This window comes from Dipodomys spectabilis, unplaced genomic scaffold, assembly GCF_019054845.1.
Source record: "Dipodomys spectabilis isolate Male_0828 unplaced genomic scaffold, ASM1905484v1 ptg000096l, whole genome shotgun sequence".
In the NCBI taxonomy this organism is placed as follows: Eukaryota; Metazoa; Chordata; class Mammalia; order Rodentia; family Heteromyidae; genus Dipodomys; species Dipodomys spectabilis.
The window spans coordinates 17158395-17173970 of record NW_024870773.1 but is presented as its reverse complement, the minus strand read 5'-3'; the positions used below and the strand labels follow the sequence as shown (position 1 = coordinate 17173970).

At 45.7% G+C, this 15576-nt stretch overlaps 1 protein-coding gene across 2 annotated transcripts in view; it reads right to left on the bottom strand.

Moving 5' to 3' along the window:
* Positions 1-14195, bottom strand: part of Phyh (phytanoyl-CoA 2-hydroxylase) — a 35107-nt gene extending 20912 nt beyond the window's left edge. The window contains exons 1-7 of one of the 2 annotated variants that reach the window (XM_042686140.1): positions 14108-14195; positions 11526-11584; positions 9817-9927; positions 8870-9038; positions 5870-5951; positions 3742-3923; positions 288-437 (exon numbers count right to left, since the gene is read on the bottom strand). In XM_042686140.1, coding sequence (XP_042542074.1) covers positions 288-437; positions 3742-3923; positions 5870-5951; positions 8870-9038; positions 9817-9927; positions 11526-11584; positions 14108-14179 — 825 coding nt within the window. In that variant the 5' untranslated portion in view covers positions 14180-14195. The remainder of the gene's footprint in view (positions 1-287; positions 438-3741; positions 3924-5869; positions 5952-8869; positions 9039-9816; positions 9928-11525; positions 11585-14107) is intronic. The other variant, XM_042686142.1, reaches the window with a different exon arrangement.
* Between the last annotated feature and the right edge of the window lie 1381 nt (positions 14196-15576).

The following is a 15576-nucleotide window of genomic DNA, read 5'->3' as shown; positions in this document are numbered from 1 at the left end:
ATCAGGAATAAGAGTCACACAAAGACTTTTCTGCCCAGGCTGGTTTCAAACCTTGATCCTCAGATCTCAGTCTCCTGAGAAGCTAAGTTTACAGATGTGAGATACCAGCATCTGGATTTTTTTTCCAGTTGTGGGGATTGAACTCAGGTCCCGGGCTGTGTCCCTGAGCTCTTTTGCTCAAGGAGTAGCTAGGATCATAGGCATAAGCTGCCAGTGCCCGGCTATGTCTTGAGTTTTGCTTCCAACACATCCATCCTGCCAATGGGAACAGCGATGGGAATGCCTACCTTCCGGAACCCTTGAGTTTTGTTCCGTCCAGATCCATGGATGAGCAAGGGGTGAAAGAAAACGGTGTCTCCCTTCTCCATCACGAGGTGCACGCGGGCACTGTTCTCATCGTAGTCCTGGATCCCATGGTACATTTTGTTAACTCCTCCCTAGAAAAGAGAACAGGAGCCATGTCTACATGGGAGAGGCCTCCGTGATTAAAACTTAGTCAGTGACGCAGAGAAAGCAAGGGTCTCTAAATTCTTCCAAGAGAAAGACATGTCTAAATTAGGTTCTAATTTACATTCTAATTACATTCCAAATTGAAATTAGAATTTGATCCCAGTAAGAGTCTACATTTTATATCATACAAAAGCTCTTTAGCCCTGCTCTGTGGCTCATACCTCTAATCCTAGCTTCTCAGGAGGCTGAGAACTGAGGATAACAATTCAAAGCCAAGCCAAGCAGGAAACTCCATGAGACTCTTGTCTCCAATTGATCACCAAAAAGCCAGAAGTGGAGCTGTGGCTCAAGTGGTAGAGTGCTACCCTTGAGTAATCCAGTCAAGAGACACACAGTAGGCTGTGGATTCAAACTCCAGGATCATCACCAAAAAATGAACGAACAAAAACCAGCCTCAAATGGCTGAGTTTTAAAAGCCATGTGCTTATATTGAAATCATTGATTTTACTTTTGGACCCAATGAAAAATTCTGAATTCCTACCCTATCCTTCATGACAACTATTAACTGACCCGGAACACCCTGGCTCTGGTGTTTAACACAGGTGAACATCTTGGAGGCCTTTCTAGTCTGGTTCTATAACATTCTTCCCTCCTGTGACATTTTTCTTCTACAGAACTTTATAAAAATGTCATTCTTCGCTGGGCACTGGTGGCTCACGCCTGTAATCCTAGCTACTCAGGAGGCTGAGATCTGAGGATTGAAGTTCAAAGCCATCCCAGGCAGGAAAGACCTGGAGACTCCTATCTCCAATAAAAACCACCAGAAAACCAGAAGTAGTGCTTTGGCTGAAGTGGTAGCGAGTCTGCTCCTTGAGCTGAAGAGCTGAGGGACAGCGCCCAGGCCCAGAGTTCAAGCCCCATGACCAACAAAAAAAAGAAAAAGAAAAGAAAAGTCATTCTTCTTTTTCTTTTTCTACTAGCCTGTTACCTTCTTCTAAAACAGAGCGGAGAAGATGCTCTGATTTAAGATCATTTATGGTATATCTAGAGTAAATAATAGTAAATATAAACATAATACTTGTTTTCATTAAAATTTTTTATGTTATTATTATGAAGGTGTTATACAAATACATTAGAGTTACATAAGTCAGATAAAGAATACATTTATTTTATTTATTTTTTGGGGGGGGTCCTGTCGTGGGCTCTCAAATCTGGGTCTGGGTGCTGTCCCTCAGCTCTTCAGCTCAAGGCTAGCACTCTACCACTTGAGCCACAGTGCCACTTCCGGCTTTTTTTGTTTTGCTTATGTGGTGCTGAGGAATTGAATCCAGGGCCTCCGGCATGCAAGGCAAGCGCTCTACCACTGAGCACCTCCCAGCCCAGGAATACTTTCTGATCAATTGACATTAAACTTGCTTTTAAGTATTCCCTAAGTCTATTATATTATATGTTTATTAAAGAAATGGAAACTCATAATTATGTTCTAAATCGTATGAATCAGATAGGGTTTGCAGAGACCACCCCATATTTCTTTGGAGAAATGGCCATTTACCCACAGGAAAAGGCCGTGGCTTGGACCTGTGCCCTTCTCTCCCAGCCAAGGTGGATGTGTTCTGCCCAAGCAAGCTGACCTCTCACCAGTGCTCCTCAGCCAGCAGCCTCACTTGACACCACGCTGCCCCTCAAGTCCTCTAAACTTTGTTCTTTGACTCAAGTGAGCCAGAGCTTGCTGCTCTTACTCACGTCCACCCTTCCCTAACCTTTCACTGATGAACTTCACAATTCCAGGTTGTATAACAGGATGCATGCTCAACTCATTTTCACCTAATTCCAGTCATTCATGCAAGAATGCTAATGTAGTAAGACACATCTCCACAAATACTGTCACAGAATTCCAATCATTGCTACAAGAGCTCCAACTTACTAAGAGAGGAGCCATATTCTTTCTTTCTTTCTTTTTTTTTTTTTTTGAGTGGAGCCATATTCTTCTAATCCATACAGAACCCTAACTTAGTGGCTCTCTTTAGCCAAAGCTTTCTGACAGCACAAAGGATTTCAGGATACTCTGGCTTTTTTTTTTTTTCTTTTTCCAGGGCTGAGGACCGAACCCAGGGCCTTGCGCGTGCAGGGCGGACGCCATTCCGCTGGGCTAAACCCCCAGCCCCAGGATCCTCTGGCTTTATACCTAAAATCCCAGGAATCCTCTCTCTGGTTCTCTGGCCTCCTAGGCCTCCAAAGCATCCTATGTCAGACTGAGAGATAACCGTTTTTGAAGAACCCATTGGGTCCCATCATTTGTGGTCACAAAAACACATATTGGTTTCTCAGCATCAAGAGCTAAAGTGGCAAACAAACCATAGTACAGGAGGCGACAGAATACTACTCAGCTGCACCATTAGTGAAGCTCAAAATTAACCATCCCAAGCCAAAGAAGCCACACCAAAGAAAAATAGATTCTAGACAATAGCATGTATAGAACATTTAGGAAATGAAAACTAATCTATAGGAACTGAACCCAGCTCAGCAGTTGCCTCGGGCAGGGGATGGAAGAGATTCTCTTCACTGAAGTAATGTGTGTGTGAGATAGTCTACTACACATTTAAGATAGCTACAGTTTATTCCATGGAAATAAAACTTAGAAACAAGAGCTCTCTAGGTTGTTAACAACAACAATAACAACAACCAGGTTCTTGGGCCAGGCATAATGGCACAAGACTGCAAGACTACTTGCAAGGTAGAGGCAGAGCGTTGAGATCCAATGCTGGCCAGAGCCAACGTGCAAGATCCTATATGAAAAAGAAACTGAAAACAAAAGGACTGGGGTGATAGGTTAAGTAGTAGATTAACTGCCTCTCCAGCTCTAGAGTCTGAGTTCACACACCAGTTCTGCAATCAATAACAACTACACAGCCTCCATTGTCTCCCATATGAACAGGAAAAGTCAGTGATAAAGTGCTTTCTAATCCAGTCCCCTATGTTCTCAGGCTTTCCCCTGCTAGTCCTCCAAATGTACCTCTAGACCTTGAGCTCGTTTTCTTTCCTGCTTCCCTGTGAGGCTGCTGCTCACCCTTGACCCTCATACCTCCATAGACCCTCTTTGTTACTCTTAAAAGCTTGGCCCTAACATCAGCTATTCTCAGAGCCTCTCCAGAAGTTGCACTGCAAATCCCAGGAGAAGGCATTTCTAAGAAAGGAAATGCAGTCTCATGCCTCAGCTCTTCACGAATATTGGTATGAAATACAAACAGAGAAAGGGATCCTGAACAAGACCCCATGGCCAGGCAGACCTACCTCCCACTTCGGGTAATCATGGGGTTTCAGGGAGCCTTTGTGGCTGCCTGGGAGCACAACCAGACAACCGTTGTTCCGGTCAATATGCTCCATGGCGGTCCACGCACAAACAATGTGATTGCTGGGCCTGAAGGGGAAGTAGTGCAGATCCTGGTGCAAGGGATGCCGGGATGTCTTCTTGCCTAGAAAACAATGTGCTCTCAAAAGATGCTCAAGTGTCAGAGTCCTTACCCTAGTCCTGAAAAACCACTGGACTGACTTATTCCTGCACAAAGCAAACAAAGGAAACTACACTGTGGAAAATCAGTCCTAACAGATAAGCACCAAATTGACATAGTAAATTAATAACAAGGGCGCCCAATTCAACTGCTTGCTTTTGAGTTACTGGTAGCCAAGTGCTTCACTCTAGCAAGTCACACATTAGCCCTAAATTGCTTTCTTCCTCTTTTTATTTCTTTTAGTGTGTGTATGTGTGTGTGCATGTGTGCATGCACACTTGTCCTAAGTATGAAATCAATGCCTAGGCATTGTCCCTGGGCTTTTTCGCTTAGGACTAACACTCTACTACTTGTGCCACATCTCAGCTTCTGACTTTCTGGGGTGGTCAATTATTGATAAGAGTCTCACAAATTTTCCTGCCTAGGCTGGCGTGGAACTGTGATCCTCATATCTTAACATCCTGAGTGGCTAGGAATATTGATGTGAGCCACCACGGCCCAGCTGCCTTTTTGTCTTTTTATCACTCTGGATTTGGCACAAAAGTAATATTCAGTACTAAAAAATTTTTTTGGATGAATTAAACTGAAGACAATGGCACAGGGACAAGGTGGAGGTCCTCTTCTAAGCCACTAACATCACAAACAGACTTGCAGGAGTTTCCCCTCACAGAATGCTAGTCATCTGGTGTGGTGTCTGGAAGCGGCCCTTTGTCTATTTTATCCACGTGGCCATTCCTCCCAGCTCTATTCCATCTCTCCAGATGAGACGCCATGGAGAAAGAGAGTTGGACACAAAGCACTAGTCCAATCACATAAATCTCTTCTGCTGTCAGAAGGAAGCAAAAGAGAAAAGGAGAAGACATGGGGCTGGTGTCTGCTGGTATAGGAGGATTTCTCAGGCAATCCAAGCGCCACCTGCTGGAGAATCTGAGAAATTATTAAAAGTGAGAAACAGCTGGGCACTGGTGACTCCTGCCTAGCTACTCAGGAGGCTGAGATCAGATGATCTGATTCAAACCCCGCCCAGGCTGGAAAGTCTTTAAGATGCTTATCCCCAACTAACCAGTAAGAAACCATTAGTGGAGCTGTGGTGCAAATGGAGAATGAGACACTTAAACAAAAAAGCTCAAAGGTAGTGCCCAGGGCCTGAGTTCAAGCCCCAGGACCAGCACAAAAAATAAAATAAAGATAAATTGAGAAACTTGGGCTGTACTTCTTAATCAGTCTCTCTGGAAATGAGGTCTCAAAAGCTACATTTTGGCAAGCAACAAGACATCTTAAGAATAATCATGTGTGACTTATATCGGAGCTTTAATTGTTAGATATAATTAATGCAGTTTTGAGATCAAGAATGCTGAATCTGTATTCTCATGGCTCAGACTGGCTGATAAAGTTAATATGTACATATATTAATAAGCTTAAGATACATGAAATAGGTACCTTTGTTAAACTGCATCATCTGAATATTTAACAATAACCTTCCCGTCGATACCTAAATCATTATTACCCAGGTCCTAGTGTCTCCCACCTAGTGGCTCCTAACTCAGAAGGCTGAGACCTGAAGATCATGGTTCAAAGCCAGTTCAGACAGACAAGTTTGTGAGACTCTTATTCCAATTACATACCAAAAAGACAGAAGTAGAGCTGTGGCTAAATTGGAAAAGTGTGAGTCTTAAGCAGAAAAAATGAGATGAGAGTTTACAGCCTTGAGTTCAAACCCAAGAACCAGCACAGAATACAATAAAATAAATTTACTATTAGACTTTAAGGTGGTAATCATGGAAGCAATTTTAAGACTGAAAGGAAACTGCATACATTCATATGACCAGGGTTAGAACCACAGCTTTGAATACTTTAACTCAATAATTTTTCTTCTCTTACTTCTCCTTAACAAAGAAAAACATCTTTACCAGTATCAGGTGGCTTGTTTATCAGCATGGTGTGCATGGCCATAATATTGGGTCCAGTGAAACACTCCACATATTTCAGGATCTAAGAGAAAAGAAAGAACAACTTCATAGGAAATCAGAAGGCTAGCCCAGTGGGAGAAAGTTCAATTATCACATAAGAACCAAGATGGCAGTGGTCTAAAACCAAACTGGCATTTTCCAACACTGCCAATAAAGCGTGAAAAGCTCAGCAATTGAATATCATGCTAAATCTCTAATCCTCTGAATTAAATGGATTTATGGAGCCAGCTTGAAAGGTAGCCTTTTTTCCCCTAAGAGACAAATAAGAGGCAACTAGAGAGGACAAGAGCAAGGCTGCTGATAAAGCCACAGAGTTTGGCCAGGGACAAGGCAGGGTCCTCCTTAGAGACTCCAGGAGAAAAGGGAGGATCCCTACAGAAAACAACACTGGCTCAGCAAACTCCTCAAAATCAGTGAGGCAAGACCTTAAATGATGTCTACAAACCAGACACAGGGGTGGAAAATGGGGTCACTATGGTGAACAAGGAGAACAGACTCCATGTCTTAAACCCATTGTCCCAATTACTCAGAGAGTGAGATCAGGAGGATCCTAATCCAAGACCAGCCTGGGAAAAAAGTTAGTGAGACCTGATTTCTACCCATAAAAAGCTGGGTGTGGTGACCATTCTGTTATCCCAGCTATGCTGGGAACCATGAATAGGAGGATCACAATCCAGAATAGCCAAGAGGGCCACTTCCACTGTGACCTCCCTGTCTGAGGACTGAGGTGACATCAGAGGAGTCTAACTTGCACAGTCTTTCTACATTGCTCAACTTGTCTAACAGCATCTGCTGACAATATTCTACAAGTGCTGAATGCAAAGTCTCCTGAACAAATGATCAAGAAACCATTGATATGGTGGAGCAATACTTTGCCTTGAAGAAGAGACCAGGACACATTTGTACAATGGGATGTTTTGCAATGGTTGACCAGTTACAATGAAACTGATAGCGATAGATGTCTGGGATCCACTGTATGTGGAAAAAAAAAAAAACCTGAAGAGCAACAGGTTCCTGTGTCCCCAAAAGAGAGCATATGCAAATGGATTCATGTATAAGGAATCATTCCTCATAAAGACATGAATACCTTAACTGTGAGTTGGGTTGGGGGTAGAGAAAGTCTTCTGTACTGCATAGATTCTTTTATAGATATCAATGCCCTTAGCAGTGGTACTGGGGATTGAACTCAGGGCCTCACGCTTTAATAATTCAATTTTATTTGTTACTATCAGGGTTTGAACACAGAGCCTTGTTTGTACTGAGCTTTTTCCACTCACAGCTGATGAGATCTGAGCCACAGCTCCAGCACACAGTGGTAGACTTGAGCCATCCCTCCAGCTCAGTATTTGGCTGGTTGGTTTGGAGATGGCTTCTCTCAGATATTTCTTCCCTGGATGTCTTTGAACCATGATCCTGGTAGATGTCAGCCTCCTGAGTAGCTAGGATTACAAGTATGATCTATTGGCACCTGGCTGCTTTAGTTATAATTGGAATGGGGTTTTGTGTTTGTGTCCTGGACCAGGATCTCTCTATCTATGCCTCCAGGTTAGCTGAAAAACACTAGGAAGAACACCACACCCAAATGATTAGTTGAGATAGGATCTTGATAACTTTTTTTTTGTTGGTCACGGGGCTTGAACTTTGGGCTTGGGTGCTGTCCCTCAGCTCTTCAGCTCAAGGCGAGCTCTCTACCGCCTGAGCCACAGTACTACTTCTGGTTTTCTTGTGGTTTATTGGAGATAGTCTCAAGGACTTTCCTGCCTGGGCTGTCTTTGAACCGAGATCCTCAGATCTCAGCCTTCTGAGTAGCTAGGATTACAGGTGTGAGCCACTGGGGCCGCCTATCTTGATAACTTTTTCTCTTATTGGCCTTGTGCCTAGATCCTCCCAATCTCTGCTCCTGAGTATCTGGGTGTGATTATGGGTGTGAGTCACCATGTTCTGCTGCAATACAGAAAGAGGGGGAGGCTTTGTTATTATTGTTAGTATTAGAAAGCTAGGCTCCAGTGGCTCACACCGTAATACTAGCTATTCTCAGGAGGCTGAGATGTGAAGATGGAAGTTCTAAATCAGGCCAGGCCCGAGTGTCCATGAGACTCTTAACCTTCAACTAACCACCAAAAAGCCAGAAGTGGAGCTGTGGCTAAAGTGCTAAGAGTGTTGCCCTTAAGCAAAAAGCTCAGGAACAGGGGCTGGGATGGTGGCTCAGTGGTAGAGCGCTTTCCTTGCATGCTCTTAGCCCTGGGTTCGATTCCTCAGCACCACATAAGCAAAAAGAAAAAAGTCGGAAGTGGCGCTGTGGCTCAAGTGGTAGAGCGCTTGGCTCAAGTGGTAGAGTGCTAGCCTTGAGCTGAAGAGCTGAGGGACAGCGCCCAGGCCCAGAGTTCAGGCCCCACAACCGTACCCAAAAAAAAAAAAAAAAGCTCAGGTACAGTGCTGAGTTCAAGCCCCATTTTTTTCTTTTCGATTCCCCTTTTATTGTTTTTTTTTTTTTTGATCGTTTCCTTTTATTATTGATCCAAGACTGGTCCTTGAACTTGGTTTCCGACACTTTTGCTCACTGGTCTAGCACTCTACCAACTGAATCACAGTTTAACCAAAGAGTAGTTTTTTTAGCAAACTAAATTTAAAAACAAAAGTACATCGGGCATGATGACACATGGCCATAATTGCAGCTAGTCAGAAAGCAGAGGCAGGAGGAACATGAGACTGAGGCCAGCTGGGATAAAGATAGTGAGAGCCTATCACAAAACACAGGGGCCTAGGGACGTGGCTCAGGTGGTAGAGCACTTGCCTAGCATGTGTGAGGTCCTGTTTGCAAACCCTAGTACCACAAACACAAAGAAGATGCATGGATGGAGCCCATGGAGCATCTTGGGAGACAGAGCCCCTGCCTGGCCAGAGGGGGCTGAGGGGAAGGAGCAGAGCGCCCACTGTCACCTGGGGAAGTGTGCAGTATCTGAAGAGCTCCGGGTCTTCCTGGAAATCCTGAATCTTGGTGACCACTTTCTCACTTGGAGCAAGTTGCAACTTTGAAATGGACACGTCCTTCATTATTACCAATCTGTCCAGCTTCACTTCTTTCCTACAGATTTTTCCAAATTCATCCCTAGAAGGTTAAATTTACCAAAGATGTCATGAGTGAGGGTTGCAAGCTCTCCGCTCAGTGCCCCACCCTGGGGAAGGCTGTGTGGGTTCAGGGTGGCTTCTCTGTCCTGGAGCCCGACTTGGAATTCTCCTGGGATGGAGGAGAAAATAGCAGGATCAAAAATGCTAGCTGGAAGCCAGGAACCGGTGGTTCACACCGCGGTCATCTTAGCTACTCAGGATGCTGAGGTCTGGGGAGTGTGTCTCCAAGCCAGCATGGGGAGGAAGTCTGTGACTGTAATTGGAGAATTAACCACCAAAAAGCTGGAACTGGAGCTCTGGCTGAAATGGTACAGTGCTAACCTTGAACAAAGAAGCTCAGGGAGAGTCCAAGGCTCATGTCTATACTTCTAACTACTCAGGACACTGAGATCTGAGGACTCCAGTTCAAAGCCAGCCCAGACAAGAAAGTCCACAAGACTCTTACCTCCAAAAAACTACCAAAAAAGCTGGAAATGTAGCTGAGGCTGAAGTGGTAGAGCACTAACCTTGAACAAAACAAACTCAGGGACTGAGCTCAGGCCCTAAGTTTAAGCCCTAGAATTGGAAAGAAAAATAAAGAAAGAAAAGAATAAAAAAGAATAAAAAAAGAAAAGAATAAAAGTTCAAAGAAAGCACCCATGCCTTGAGTTCAAGTCCTGAAAACAAAACAAAAACAAAAAACAAATCTGAACCTGCAGAGGACAATTTGCATTGCATACACAAGTGTAGTCCACATGGTTGTCAAAGTACTACTATACCTGAAGCGCTGGATATCCTCATCAGATACCAGACTTTTAATAACAAGAAAACCATTTTCTTCATAAAATTGTCTCTGCTCCAGGCTTAGGATGCTGTTATCCAAAGTAAACCTAAATGACAAGAAAGTCCCACCAAATAAACTCAAATTTCAAAGTACAAGTTAGCAAGATGTACCACAAACTTGACACATGCTTTGGGTTTTGTTTTTAGGGGGTAGAGGCAATCATGGGGCTTGAACACAGGGTTTGGGTGCTGTCCTCGAGCTTTTTTCTCCAAGGCTAGTCTATCACTTAAGTCACAGCTCCACTTCTGGCTTTGCAGGGGGGTAGGTAATTGGAGATAGTACTCTCTACTTTCCTGCCCTGGCTGGTTTTGAAACTCCATCCTCTGATTTCAGCTTCTTGAGTAGCTAGAATTGCAGGGGTGAGTCACCGGCACCCAGTCCCTGTTTGCTTTTGAATCAACATTTCTATTATTACGGCTTTAAGAAAATAATCTGGAGAAGTTTATAAAATTTTAAGTTCAGCGGGGTGCAGGTAGTTCACTCCTGTAATCCTAGCTACTCAAGAGGCTGAGATCTGAGGATCAGGGAAAGGAAAGTCCAAGATACTCTTATCTCTGATAAACCACTAGAAAAATGGAAGTAGTGCTGCAGCTTAAGCAGTAGAGTGCTTGCCTTGAGCTGAAGAGCTGAGGAACAGCGCCCAAGCACAGAGTTCAAGCCCCACAACCAAACAAAAAAAATTTTTTTTAAGTTCAAAAAGCCTTTGACTAGGATTGGGAAGGTGGATCAGTGGTAGAGTGCTTGCCTTGTATGCATGAGGCCCTGAGTTGGATTCTTCAGCACCACAGAAGCAGATAAAGCAGAAAGTGGTGCTGTGGCTCAAGAGGTAGAGTACTAGCCTTGAGCTGAATAGCTGAGGGACATTGCCCAGGCCCAGAGATCAGGTCACACAACCAACAAAAAAAAAAGCAAGCAAGAAAGGAAGAGAGAAAGGAAGAAAGGAAGAAGGAAGGAAAGAAAGAAAGAAAGAAAGAGAGAAAGGAAAGAAAGAAAGAAAGAACGAAAGAAAGAGAGAAAAAGACAAAAAGTTGACTATGATCATCAAAAAAATGTGCAGTAATGGAAGAAATTTTAATTAAAGTCATTATAACCACTCTATGATTATGATGTAGGCATTGAAAATGTCAGATGGGGCACTGGTAATATAGTGTGATATACTACATAAATATAAGCTATTTTAAATGGGATATATCATATGAATTTTTTTCATCACTCATGGGGCTTGAACTCTGGGCCTGGGAGCTGTCCCTTAGTTCTTCAGCTCAAGGCTAGTGCTACCACATGAGCCACAGCACCACTCCAGCTTTTTGTCTTTATGTGGTGCTGAGGAATGGAACCCTGGGCCTCATGCATGCAAGGAAAACACTCTACCACTTAACCACCTTCCTAGCCCCTCAAGTGAATTTTTAAAGGTGAGATTATGTATTTTCTGCTTGTTTCTGAATTTTAGAATACACATAGAAAAATTCAAGTTAAGGCCTTCCAAACTTCATACCACTGACCTAATTAGTGCAAGACCCAGGACAGAGGACTTGAATGATGAAAGCTAAGGACTGACATGTTCTATTGAGTCTGACAAGCTGATCTCCCCTGGAAACACGAACACCCACAGTGTGGCCACAAACAAAGGTGAGATCTACTTACTGGAATTGGTGAGGATGGAAACTGGTGGGAGAAACAGTCCCAGAAGTGGGGTGTGCTACCTAGGATGGAGGTTAAGGCAGACAATGGAAAAGGAGGAGCCAACCTTTTTTAGAAACTACTGGGTGCTTGCTTTGCAGAAAATGACAGGAGACTCACCCTGACCTCCCAGGTAGCCTCAAGCCCTGTTGCTTCTGCCCTTCAGTTCATCACCCACAGCACAAGGAACTAAGGAGGTTTAATGGAGCACAGAGCTGGAAACCGGGGCTTTGACCACCCAGAAACAAATCTGTCTGGTTCCATTTTCCTGCACTGGGGTGCTGACTGGACACAAACCCCAAAGCTTATCTCTACAAAGCAGGGAGAGAAAACAGGCCTACTCAATGTGACTCCAAGTAGAACGCTTGTCTACAGGTACGGGGCCCTGAAATCTATCTTAGTCCCCCAAAGCCAGCAATGACCCCCAGAACAGTATACAGAAGCCACACAGTGTACTGGTTCTTAATTTTTTTCTAAGTCCAGAAAAGACTAGAAATACTTTTTGCATAGGAACTGCAAATTTTTGATATAGCATTTTGCTGTTTTTCTTTACTGATTCTTGTTAAAAGAGTTACTTTTACATGTTAATTATCAACAACTGGTTGTCATTTGTTTGTTTGATGGTACTAGGGCTTGAATTTAGTTCTGACCTAAGCCACCAGACCATCTTTTTGCTGGTTGTTTTGGAGATGGAGTCTTAAGGACTTTTCTGTCCAGATGGGCCTTGAACTATACAAACCTTCCATTCTCAGTCCCCTAATATAGGGGAGCCAAGGCACCCTGCTATTTATTATTTTTTAAGTGATGTCTTGGTAGAATTGGGTAGCTATACTGTACTCCAGCAGGAAAACCAGTGACAAGTCATAATAGAATTGCTCTCTGTCTCTCAGAGATAGGCTGGTGAAAGTCTTTGCTCAATTACCCTCAGCAATGTCAGTTCAAGAACATGCAGACTATATTCTTCAGGAAGGCATATTCTTGGCCCCTCTCCACTATTCCTGCAGCATGTTTGTTCGCTGTTCTCAGAGACATTGCGGATGATGTGGAAATATTTATAAAATAAGTTGAATATGGATGAAAAAAACATATACAAAGTATAGTCCTAATTATGTAACATATACATAGGAAAGAACTATGCCAGAAAATGAGCATGTATGTGTGTGTGTGTGTGCGTGTGTAGTGGGAGTTGAACTCAGGGCCTCAGGGCCTTCTACTCTTGGTTCTTTTGCTCATGGCTAGTGTTCTACCACTTGAAAAACACCTCCATTTCTAGCTTTTTGCTGGTTTCCTGGAGATAAGAGTGTCTCCAATTTGTCTCCATCCTCACACCCCTCCTCAGATGTAGCTCCTGAGTAGCTAGGATGATAGGCATGAGCTACCAGTGCCTGGGCAAATGATGATTTGGGGGTTCCATTTCTTTATTTTCTCCTGATTTACTTATCTGCATTAAAAACATTTTTTATTTCAGAAGCATTATTATTCCAGGTGTCAGTGATCTACATTTGTAATCCTGAGCTTAATCTTCAGGATCACCAACACAAATAAAAATGTAGAGCAAAAGACTAGTGAGAGCACTGGCAGCTCAAGTCTATATAAGAGGCTGAGAGCTGAGGATTGGGATTGGAAGGCAGCCAGGGCAGAAAAGTTAAGGAGACTCTTACCTCCAATAAACTAGTCCAAAACAGCCTGCAAATGGCACTGTGGGTCAAGTGGTAGAGTGCTCACCTTGGACCAAAGAAGCTAGGAGCATTTTCCAGGTCCAGGAACAACAACAACAACAAAAAACAAGTAGTGAGAGACATGACCAAGAAACATGATTCTAGTCCTAAGCAGAACTGCCCAGTGTGTTGAATGAGCCTAGCACCGAGGTGTGTGGCAATGCAGGTGACACGGCCTGGTCTGGTCTACGGCCATTTCCACAGCTGCTGCTTTGGTTGAAGGCCCCTGGGCAATCTGTGCCCTCCTCGGGTGGAAGTCTCTTCCGTGTGCCCTGAGATGAGGTTATCCGCGGAGGGTCATGCTCCCGTGCATCCGTCCAAGCTGCTGGTGCTGTGGCCTGGCAGCTGTGGCCTGGCAGCTGTGGGGCGGAGCCAGAGGGAGGGTCGCCTTCCTGGCTGTCAGTGCCATCCTAGTGCTCAGGGTCCCAAGGAGCCCCAGGAAGGGGGCATGGCAGCTCCTGGGGGGAACTTATTCCAGAACTGCCACAATCCACCCTGAAGGGGAGCCCTGGGGTCCCGGGCGCAGAGGGGGTCCCCACTGGGGTGGGGGGCGGCCCAGGGCGGCGCCAGAGGCTCAGCTCCGCCCCTCGAGGACGGACGACGCCTCCTGCCAGCGCCCAGGATCTCCAAGGACGAACCGCATCCTGGAGGACCCAGAACGGGACACCTGCCGCAGCCCCTCGAACCCACCGAAGCCCCCTCCCCAGGCTCGACAGCCTCACGCCCCAGGACAAGGACGTGGGGCTGCCGCCCCGGGCGGACCTCGGGGATGGACCCGGGCGCCGAGGCGCGGAGCTCGACCAGAGCCCCGCGCAGGGTGAAGGATACGACGTCCCGGGGCTCGGGGCGGCCGAGGTGGCCCAGGACGGTCCGCAGGCGGGCGGCGGCGCGCGCGTCCATGGCGGCGTGCACTCTGCGCCGCCCGCCCCGCCAAGGCCCCACTTAACGCGGCCCCAGCCCCGGCCCCGCCCCGGAGGCGGAGGGCGGCCCCGGCCCAGTGCGTGCCTGGGTGCGGGTGCGCGTCCTGCTGCCTGCCGCCCATGCCTGGTTCTGGAGCTGGAATCCAGAGCTCCCCGCTCTTCCCCAGCCACTTTGCTCCAGGCTGCTGCTCTACACTTGAAGCGCGGCTTCCCCGGCAGCTTCTGGCTGGTCTCATCAACTTTCCTTTGCACAGCAATCCTCTGATCGCAGCCTCCTGAGCACTGGTGGCTCCTAGTCACGCTAATACCACCGGCGCCTGGCTCTCCCTCAAAATCTGAATGGGAAATTAAATGAATGAAAAAAATGGAGCAAATTGTTGCCCAAGAATTCGAGAAATTGCATTCAGATATCCTCCCTGAAAGGAGGCAGGAATAGAAATCCCCATCTGTGAGCTGGGAAGGTGGCTCCGTGGTAGAGCGCTTGCCTTGCATGCATGAGGCCCTGGGTTCGATTCCCCAGCACCACATAAGCAAAAAGAAAAAAGCCGGAAGTGGCGCTGTGGCTCAAGTGGTAGAGCGCTAGCCTTTAGCTGAAGACCTGAGGGACAGCATCCAGGCCCAGAGTTCAGGCCCCACGACCGGACCCAAAAAACAAAAGAAAGAAAAGAAAAGAAATCCCCATCCGTGAGAATTCCCTCCAAAGCATACAGTGTGGAGGGAATTGGGCAGTGGAGGATTTGGGCAGCCCGAGTCACAGTCAGGGTCAAAACCATGAGCAGTAAGTCACCATAAGGTTCCCTCCTAGATACTCTTGCCCCAAGCCTAAGCATGAAGACAATATCACATGTGGGCTGTAGAATCCTAGCCTGGAATCGTAGTACTTGGAAGACTGAGGAAGGATAATCCTGACTTCAAGGCCAGACCCGGCTACAGCAAGATCTTATTAAGAGAGAGAGAGGGTGGGAAGGTGGCTCAGTGGTAGAGCACTTACCTTACATGCATGAGGCCCTGAGTTTGATTCCTCAGCACCACATAAGCAGAAAAAAGCCGGAAGTGGCGCCGTGGCTCAAGTGGTAGGGCTTAAGCCTTGAACTGAAGAGCTGAGGGACAGTGCCTAGGCCCAGAGTTCAAGCCCCATGACAGACAAAAAGAGAGAGAGAGAGAGAGAGAGAAACAAAAAGAACCCTCTGTGCTCCCTCCTGTGGGCGCATCACACCTTCTTAGGGGTTTCAGGAGTGTACTAGGCATTTTTCTGGTTTGAAAATAAATGTCATGTGACATTGGTAATGGTGGGTTTATCAGAGGAGAATGTACAACTCAATGCATTCTGAGTTTCCAGAATTTCACTCCTGCTTGGCTGGAGGGCTAATTGAATAG